A 10443-nucleotide genomic window follows, 5' to 3' on the forward strand; every position below is an offset into this window, starting at 1 on the left:
CAGAATGATTTCTGTACCCCAGAGAACGGAAGTGATCCCAGAGGAAAGCGTTAGGGAGGCAGACTTTTAGATTGGAGTGCTTAAAAGGCCGTCATCCCCTCAAGATTTATCATTGTCCAGTCAGTAGTTCAATTATGTTCATCAGTGCAGCATGTTTTATTCAGCCATTTGTTATGAAGTGGGTGCTTTAAGGATACACTTCAGGGCAAGAGAGGATAGGAGAACTCTATCAGAAAGTGGTCATTTGTCAACTGCCATCTCAGCCTATAAAACTGATGAGACAGAAAGCACTTTTTCTCTCTCATGCTCAAATACAATGGGCAGCTCTCAGTGTTTCTGGTAACAGATGAAACCTCAACAAAGTTTTAGCTATTTAAATGAAGCCTGGGTAAGTTCTGACAGACCACAGCATCAGCGATAACCAGAGCAGCTGATGGCAAGCTAATGAAACATCTAATCTCTCAGATAACTGCACTCGCTCAAAACTCTGACAGGTAATTGTCCCATTTTGTATTGGATGGTCTCTTAAAATGCTCTACTGAGGCAAAACACTCATTTTGCCTCGACACATACCAAACATCCACCATTATTAGCTTATGTTTTGTTCCATACCTAATTGTTGTGGCTTTATCTGTCAAACTCTAGCAGTGTACAACCATATGTGTAATTGTTGTGATAAATTCCGTAGTCATATCACTGAACTGAATCCCAAATACCATTTTATGGGCTAAGGAGCTTAAGTAGTAATTAGTGAAAAGCGCATATTTGAAACCTCGGCCGGGGATAGGGGTTTATGTGCAAGAGGGGAGGAGCTGAACATGACTCAGGAAGGACTCAGCCATACATTTCAACAAGGTCCTATCTATGCATTTTTTGTGTCATAACAGTTTGTGGCTACATAAATGCTCATAAGTAATAGGATAAGACACAAGGAGACAACATCGGAGTGCTGTGAAACAGAAGCACACAAACGGCATACTAACTCTGACAAGTTTAATATTTAAAATTTATATTTATAGGATTAAGAGTTTGTTACACAGGTCACGCAACGCTGAAGGACCGTCTTCAGAGCTGCTCTTTTCTTAGCGAATAGTCAGTTCCCCGGTTAGCGCACGCAAACACAGCAGCAGCGGCCATCATCCAACACAGAGCCATATAACGGTTCCAACAAACATAGAAACGGCTTGACTCTGTTAAACCTGTTGATAACTGTTTGGTAATGTCACTGTGTGTGTTCGGGCAGACTCTCGCCAACTGTCACTGGTGCAGAGTGGAGCTATCATGACGAATTCAAGCCCTTTTTACACAGAGATTGTGCTATAGGGATGCTAGGACATCCCCACTTTATGCCGCCTTTGTTTTTTAATACAGAACCAAACAACAGCAGCATCATGCCATTCTAGTGTGTTATTTTAGACAGCATGCCGGCATCCTGGAAACAAAAAAGGCATGACGGACGTGACGTTTAACACAACAGCATCAGCCTCTAGTGTGTCAGAGGATAAGGAGCCTAATTTGCGGACATTTACGACAGCTGTTCTTTTCCTTTTGAATTAGCCGCTAACTGCTTCTAGCTCCTTTTTCTCCCATGGTGGCTTGCACGCATAACACAACATCGAAACCTGAAACCTGTCCAGCCCATTGTCCCATCCTGCCAGCTGTCCCTTTTACACAGATAGTAATTCAGGGCTTTTGCTATCTCTGCTGCCGGCTGAAAGGCGAGACAACTCTGTCCCCCCATTCTGCAATCATACCTTTTATACAGAACGGTGAGGCAGAATAATGGTGGGGTATTCCTGCGTTGAGTAGGCAGTGTAAAAGGGGCTAAAGAGGGAGAGAGCAAGGGAGAGAGTGAGGGCCAACGCTGTGTACAGCTCTACAGTGAAATAAGATTTTACCCATTTTAAGTAGTGAGAAAAGCAATATGTTTCAGTCAATGCAGACATTATGACAACCACAAATAGATCAGCATATGGGAAACACAGGATTTGTTTTGATCTAATTCTTTATTGTAATTTGTCAGGAAGAAAAAGTCCAAATCCCAAAATTGAAAACTGAATCACTACTCGATAAACAAATATCCAAATAGTCAAATATCCAGGTCCAGCCCTTCACCAGACATAATTGTACTGCTTAGTTCTGGTGTAAAGAGACAAGTCAGCAGCTCTGTGAGGTTATACTTGGGCCTTAGATATTCAGTAGGGAGTGCAGCCCTATTGCAAAAAATCAATTAAGATAGCTAAACTAAACTCAAAAGTCTTAGGAGCATTAAAAGGAGTGTCCTGGGTACAGAGGACCTGAATTACAGTAATAAGGTCAAACTCATGGTAGACTCCCACCAGGGCTCTCAGACCCCCCAGGACCCTCTGGTCTCCACAGGCACTCCTCTCTCATCTTTCCCGGCATCAGGGAACCTAATCTCCCTCCTCAACCCCTAACCTCCCCCAGGCACATGAAGGATTGAGAGAATGAACCAGGAATGTGACTGACCCCTCCTCCTTCTACGTCTTTAATAGCCTTACAATTCAGCAAGTATCCAGATACTATAGTAAGTCATTTTTACCTTGCAATTGATGATAAAAATCTTTGAATAAGTGCCAAGAATGTGTCTGTGAGGTGAGGTTTTTCACTCTGCAAAGCAAGAATTAAGGGTAATCTTCCTGGTGCTGGACACTCGATACTTCAGCCATCATCCTTGTTCCGCCCTGCACACATTTGTTTCTAGAAAAGTCTCAAAACAAATGAAATTGTTGTGGAAACCAAGTGGGATTACTCACTCCATTAAGTTCTCTGACTGTTACAAGAAAAATTCAATTTAAACACTCAGTTCAGATTAAATGACTTGTAAAGATGAACGATTTTTTAGAATTTTGATGAAGCACACATTGATGGAGCTCTGCCAGATCTTAATTTTAAGCAGAGCCATGCATGAGACTGAAGCAAGGAAGATGGATAAGGAGCCAGGAAGAGCGTGGAGGATAAGAGCAATTGCGAAGAACAGTTCTCATGAAATCCAGCTGGGCAGGGAGTGGGAACCCCCTTTGTTGGCTCAAAAACAAGATGAGCCACTTTTTGGGTTGAGCAACAACAAATTTGTTTCTTACCAGCCTGTTTCTACTCTTCAGTACAAAGCCTCCATCTTGACTACCTCTGAACACACACAACTATTTGAAACGCGCATCTCTATGGCTCTTGTCAAACCTGCAAGTTGACAAGCTGATAAGTACTTTTCATTCATCTCTTTACTGTTTCACTCGTTTGTAAATGTGGACAGTTTCCAAGGCCTTTTCAAGCTGCAGGAGGGACTTCTTTAGATCTACTGCCCATTTTCACATTTCAGTCTGTACTAGAAGACAAGATGATGCAATATGATGAACAACAACTGGAATGCCAAATTCCTGGTGCAGATATATCAGGAATGCCAGTATAACAGATGGTAAAACTGGCTAAACATACCAGTCTGGAAAAAAATGCTGCTCTTCCCCCAAATTTGAAATAACAGTGCTTCTCGTAGATTGTAGGGCTTGAACTGGGCCGCTAGGAAGATTAACAGTAACAGAAAAACACATACTTGATCTCAAATTTAATTGTCTCCACTTGCGTGCAAGATAACATTGACTATATGGAACAAACACCTTCTCTCTCAATGCTGAAAGCTGTAAACTTCATTGTTGTGCAGCAAAATTAAACAAACGGTGGTGACGAAACACTCAAATTTGAGACATCACATCTACAGTGTTTATCTGATCACGCTGCATCACAGTAAGTACAGACATAATGTCAGCAAGAAAAGGCGGAAAGGTTACTGGACAGACTGAAGAATACAGAATGAAGTGTAACTCGAGGAAACTGGCCAGAGGAAGAGGAAATAGTGAGGTCAAGAAATGACTGCGTTTCCTGTCCGACATTCTTATCCATCCCCCGGCCCACACAGAAACCGGGAGGAGGGGTGGGATGGGGGCTCAAGAGGATAGAGGGAGACAGTGGGGAAAGTGGTGGAGAGGGGAGAAGGATTAAAGAGGACTGGTGTGTGGAATCAGGAGATAAAAAGACAGTGTGAAAGAAGCAAAACTAAATTTAAAAACGGAGAAGAAAGGAGAGGTATTGAATAAGAAATCTCTCTGATCTCGGGCAGTTTCACACACTCACAGCATACTCGTTTCCCTTTCCTCCAATTATTTCACATCATCCTATCCAGTTCTTGGAAGAGTAGGAGGCGTTTTCCTCTATGCTGTCCGATGATGTCATCCACTTCTTTGCAGACTACATAAAGCCCCTCCGCCCAGCACCCCAACCCCCCACCCGCTGACCATTGAAGACCCCTCCTCAAACATTCCTGAACTCAGGCACGTTTTCTGATTTACACAGATATGTGGGGCGTCTCCCTCCCAGACTTGGCCTTGTATTATCCTTACTTAACTGAGGTTTGAATACAAAATATACTCCCATTCATTTAGTGCTGTGATGGAAACCTATTTTAATTAAGTGTTATCTAATGAAAGGGAAAATTGAAGTGACCCATTAAGATACTTTTTCCCCTTTTTTATTTCCTCTTAAGTAGCTGCAAGTTTGTTAAAATCATCTTGTTTATTCTGCCTGATAGTATCATGTAGTCAGTTTCGGCTCATGATTAAGAGCCATATGATATCAGGGCAATAGGGTAATATTCAGTCTGTAGACTTTTTTATATGGCCGCTCCAATCCATCAAATGGTCCAATTCCAGACGTCAGTGTGAGATAGCTCTGGCTATGTGAGACTAAACAACTCATTTGATAATCGATTGATTGTGTAGGTGATTTCAGTTTCTCAAAGGTGGATATTTCATGGTTTTCCTAGGATGCATTCACACTGGCACTTTTTGGTCCGCTTTTAACGAACCCTGGTCCGCTTCCATGGATAGTTTGGTGTGTTTGGAGTGGTGTGAGCGCTCATTTGAACTCTGGTGCAGACCAAACGAGTGAACCCTGGTCCACTTGAAAACTTGGGGTCTTGGTTCACTTGCAAGAGAACCCTGGTGCGGTTTGCTTACAGTGGGAAATGCAAACAGACTATCCAGCAAACCAAAGAGAGGAAGTGACGTAGAGTGCAGTACATTTTGGGTGGGAAAAAAAACAAAGCCAACAGCGCAGACTGGGAGAAGCAGAGGTAAAAAAGAAAAAGTTTTCGTGTCTTGTGGGCAAACGTGGAGTAGAGAGGAGGTGCAGGCGCTTATTGATATATGGACAGAGGACTATATATCGCAGTTGCTTGTGGCTATCCAGAATGGATTTCCATTTCTGGTCCTGGCCAATTGATGAGCTGGGTTTTCTTCTTCATCCTGCTTCTTCCTGGTCAGTGGTAGTTTCGGGCAATACCATCCCCAGTTAAGCAGCTGTTGTAACTGTGTGACGTTGTGCAGGCGGTTTGGTCCGCTTTAAAAACTGTGAAAGTGGACCCAACCTAATTAAGTTGTGAAATTTTTTAGCATTCCCCACCCATTTGTCCCCCAACTATCCTGATGTGAATGTGCCCTAAAATAAAGTTGTGTGGGTCTGAACAGTGTGTGGCTGCAGATAAGTTTGTAGTGACTGGGCCACAGCAGGTCTGTGGGGCTCAAATGGTTAATCGAATTAGCACTGAGATCAAAAAAGGAGACACGAGAAGGAAAAACAGACATGAATGTGGACAGTTACACTAGTAATTTATATTTAGAGCTCTTAGAAATAAAGGAATGTGTCATCCATTGCGAAGATGTGGCTCTTTTTTATGTTTTATGAAGTTTTGGGTCTAGATGGTGGTCTGTGGCCTGGGCAACATACAGACATATTTTTTAAGCAGGATTAAGTCAGAGCTGGTTATTATTCTCATAGGACAATACATTGGTTGATAATAAAGATTTCATAGATACCAGCCTTATCCTCTAACTCCTAGATGAACACTGTGTGACTGTGTTTCCCATAGGGCTCATTTTAGCCTGAGGCAATGCCTAAATTAAAATCTTTCAGTATGTATGGAAGTCGAGGAATGTCACTGAGTCATTTGAAGGAAGTTGGGAGGGGAAAGGAAGATGTGGGCTGACCCAACGGAGGTACTCTCATCAAACTCAACATTCCCTTTGGACTGACTCACTGTCCATTCAGCATAATATACAGTACTGTCATAGTGGTCATTATGTAGTATAGTACAGATAGTGAAATACCCACCAGATGAGTCAATGCAAAAACATCAAGCCTCACTGGTGCGTCAGAATGAAATTCTTTGTAAATGACTGTGATCAGATGAAAGGGTGTTTCATTATATAACCATAGGATTTTACTCTTAACTTGCTGCTACCTGTTAATGCATGACTTATATTAAGTTATGTAGTTAGAACATGTAACTTAGTTTCTAAGAATAGAGGAAAGAGCATATGTACCAGCCATGCACAGCTTTGTTTGCTCCTTTTTACATGTGATGTTTTACTTTCCCTTGAAAATATTGTATCTTATTAGACTTGTGGCTGTTTACTTTCCTTCCCCTCTCAACTCCTCTTTTCTCACTCCGCCTGCTCTGTTTAAAACCGTGAAGCCTTCCATTCATAGGCATAGATCTTTGTTATCACGGCTCTTACAATTCAGTGGATCTGAAGAAACTCACAGGAAGTAGTGTTTGATGTAGAGGATATGAGATGATTCGTTTTACCTACATTTTGAGCTCCTTTTTTTGTCCTTTTTGACTTGAATAGATTTTAAGTTGCACCATAGGAATGAAGAAAATATCAAATTTTAGAGTTTGAGGTAAAACCTTAAAAATATGCTCATAAAAATAATGTATTGATAGTTTTCCGGGGCTTTCAGACGGTACTCGATTATCGCTGTTATCACCCATTTGGGAGCCTTCTGGATGGAATTCACACATTCCTCTGGGACAATGCCGAAGTGTGACAGATCTGATTATGCTGGTATTTACCTGAGGATTTATCTGCATTCCTTCTGGTCTCTCTCCCCCCCTCAGACAAAAGCTGAATCAAATGTGTCTGCATTGGAGTAATTGAGAGGGGCCTATTAACATTCACAGGGGGCAGGCGGCAACTCGATGGCACCCCCGTTCATGTTAGGTTTGGATTTAGTACCCCCTTGGTATGAACTTTGCCTCACACAGGGATATGTTTGGGGAGTTTTGGAGCTGTAGAGTGAACTAAGATTTACAATTCCGCAGAGGTCTGGAGAGTCTGTCTGTCATTTTTTGGGAGTGAATAGCCCTAATGTTAGCTTAGTCAAGAAATTGAGGGAAATGAATTGACCTATGGCATACTTTAAATAAAAAAAAAAGATGATAATCTTCGGGCTTGGCGTGAAGGTATCAGTATTTTCAGGTCAAAAGGCTCAAGTGGAAGCGATGTCACTAGTCCTTGGTGTTAAAGTCCAAGTGGAGTTACAGGTCTTCTTTTATTTTGTGAAATCGAGTCTGAAGTTGGCAAATTTGTGACTCAAGTCCAAGCCATGCGACCAGATTTGACACATCTGCTATTTTGTCAATTTTGCTTCAAAGGTTTGGGATTGTGAACTCAATAAGGTCTGAAAAATCCAAAAATTCCAAAGTAAAATCCTAAAATTCTTCTGGTTTGCCTCTGTCAACATTCATCAACTGGTGACTGGTGACATGAGCCATGAGATGCAGAGGAAAACGTGGTTGCCTCCTGAAAAGGGGAGGAGTATAGAGGGGAAGGAAGGTGGGGTGGGTGCTTAACTCAGTTTTTCAGTGGGTGTTTGTTTGTTTTAATCTGTGAGAGTGTGCCTTTTTAAAGACACACGTGGGTATTAAGACCAGAGACAGAGACCGTAGACCCCCCACCTCCTCTGCCAGAAAAAATCTGTATGAGTTTGTGTATGAAACAGGATGATGAACTAAGAGAGGGGGGTTATATGTGGTTCAAACATATACAATAGTTGCTGTTTCTTGCAGGGATGGGTTACAAATGCTTCCTTGAAAAATCAGATAAGCTCCAGTCATCCCGGGTGGATAGCGAGGTCTGAGGGGAGAGTGAGTGGATGAGGTGGGGGAGGAGGGAGCCCATTCAGAACAGCTGAAGAAAGGATAGGGGAGGTGGGAGGAAGAGGGAGGCAGGGGTGGTCCTAACATGACATGTGTGTCAGTCTGTTGAAATGTGTGTGGAGCCCTCTTTTCTCCTCATACTGGCTGAGAAGCGCTGGAACAGAGGGAGAGCTACAGAAAGAGAGACACAGCTTCTGCCCTCAGGCTGAGTGAAGACGGAGCCAAGAAGCAGATATTACTGAGTGTGTGTAGAATTGAAGGAAAACTATAGAGCAAATAGAAATATATTTTTTAAATCCTCTATTTTTGTATTTAAAAAAAAAAAAAAATTGTAGAAAGATTTTTGGACCTCTACCAATGCTTGGAACAATAACTTTAACAGGTAAGAACAAGGATTCAGTAAATTTAACATAGTAAAAATTTACAAGTAAATTTCAGCTTTTCTAAAAATGTGGCTGCTTTCCACTGAAATAGCAATATAATTGAATATATATTAGGTGAAACAAATAATTTATTTAGGATATGTCTAAGACCCAAAGCTGTAGTTTCTACTTCCATGAGTGAGTATAGCTGAAGGCATTGTTGTCCTGAGGGTGTGGTTACTTAGCATAGTGGTTTGTAGATGCTCTGGCTTGGTGGGTGATGGTCTAGCCTTGCTCAACGCATAGCCCCATCATTTATCAAGTAAAATAATGTTTCTGTGTTGTTGTTTTTGTATTTCATTAACTTTGATTTAACAGTTTTGATGAGCTTTACTTTGAAATGGTATTAAGTGTTTATCACCTGTAGCTTTACAGAGTGTGTATAAGAAAGCATCCCTCCTTTTCTTCCCCTCTCAGTAGCCTTATAGTGTACCTTTTTTTATCAACTACCTTTCATAGTGTACTGTCTCTGTGCAAAGCCAGCTGCTGAGTGCTGTTAACTCTGAAGTGTACATCCTTTATACCGCCAAAGTTCCTAGTAGGAAAAGAATTTCACACCCCAGCAGCTGCCGGATAGAAATGTATGAAGATACATTTATAGAAACATTTTTAAAGGCTACTTTTAGCTCACATTCCCGTCCAAGCCAGCTCCCTCTGTCCCGTCGTGAAGTATTTCATTAGATTAGAGTAGGATCCTAATTCCCAGTGGGGTTTTTCAGCTTAGCCACGGAGGGTAGGGAGGGAGGCGTATGAAATTAATTGCATGCCAAGACTGATTCTTCTTCAGTTCTTATAAGTGGGAGTGATGGTTGAAATGGAGCAGGGCTGGAATGTTTTGCTTTGTGGTGACCCCAGGTTTTGGTTTCTGCACATACATAGTACATAAATAGATGGACAGTTGTGTTTATTTTTTCATATTTGCTTTGGGATAATTCACATCAGACTTGATGTTTGTAAGGAAGATGTTGCAACAGTGGGTTTTATTAGTCCTGTTGATGTGTTGGGTCCCCTGAAGACACTCTGACCACACCTTTGATACAGAGATGGGGTGCTGGTGGGGGAGGGTATGGGGATGTCTGCTTGACCTCTTTTTAACTGACTTCTATTGTTTAAAGGGCTTCAACTCCAGACTATGATAATTAAAAGAAGGATTTGCATACATTTGGAAAAGTTTGTAAATTGTGTGTAGAAAGAATAGCTGCCATTCAGCTTCTTAACTGCCCCCACCCCCCCACCCAGACAACACAAACCCACAGAAGTGCTGAAACAGCCACAACAGAAACACTATCTGATCTCTCTGGAGACTGGAGTAGATTTACAACAATTGTTTTTTGGCTGCTGCGATGATATTTAATATGAGAGCATCGTCTTACCACATGCTTTCACACTCGCACATAAACAAAGCCTGTCTCCAGCCGAGAGAAGCATCTCAGCTATGAATGTATGTGTCCGAGATATGCAACACCCTCTAAAGTGAGTTAGGGCTTTGGCCCCGGGGCAGACCCCCTGTCTCTCCTACCCCCCAACGCCATCCCCTTCATCTCCTAACTGTCCCCTCCTCGCCCCCTGTAGCCTCACCCCTCACGCTCGCATTCTTTCTGGTACAGTCGTTATTCAAAACACCCGCCCTCCTCCTCCACTACACATTAACCCCCTACACAAACCAAATCAGTCTACGGATGTTAACAGTTGTGTGCCTGTGTAGTAAAAGAAAAGTTGGGCTCGGAAGATCAAAAACACAGGAGAGATGCCAGTAGTCTGTTAAATCAACATGGTTCCTGTTTTATTATCCATGTAGATACACATGGCCTCATCTGGCTCACTAACAGCATGACCCCTCCCACACACAGACACACACACACAGACACACAGACACACACACACACACACACACACACACACACACACACACACACACACACACACATATCTTCATTCAAAGGCTCTTAACTGCACTGGAACTTCATTAAAAACTGTTAAGAGGAACTATTGCTTTGTGTACACTGT

The 10443-nt window shown here is 42.2% G+C and overlaps 1 protein-coding gene across 2 annotated transcripts in view; it reads left to right on the forward strand.

The window, feature by feature from the left end:
- akap12b (A kinase (PRKA) anchor protein 12b) overlaps positions 1 to 10443 on the forward strand; it is a 60088-nt gene that overhangs the window by 39293 nt on the left and 10352 nt on the right. Inside the window, exon 1 of one of the 2 annotated variants that reach the window (XM_049589697.1) lies at positions 8138 to 8396. The exons of the other annotated variant lie outside the window; for it this stretch is intronic. Within the exon in view, the coding sequence (XP_049445654.1) occupies positions 8372 to 8396 (25 nt within the window). The 5' untranslated portion in view covers positions 8138 to 8371. Of the gene's footprint in view, positions 1 to 8137; positions 8397 to 10443 lie in introns of those variants that run through there. 2 annotated transcript variants of the gene reach the window in all.

Source organism: Epinephelus fuscoguttatus, linkage group LG11, assembly GCF_011397635.1.
Source record: "Epinephelus fuscoguttatus linkage group LG11, E.fuscoguttatus.final_Chr_v1".
NCBI classification, from domain to species: Eukaryota; Metazoa; Chordata; class Actinopteri; order Perciformes; family Serranidae; genus Epinephelus; species Epinephelus fuscoguttatus.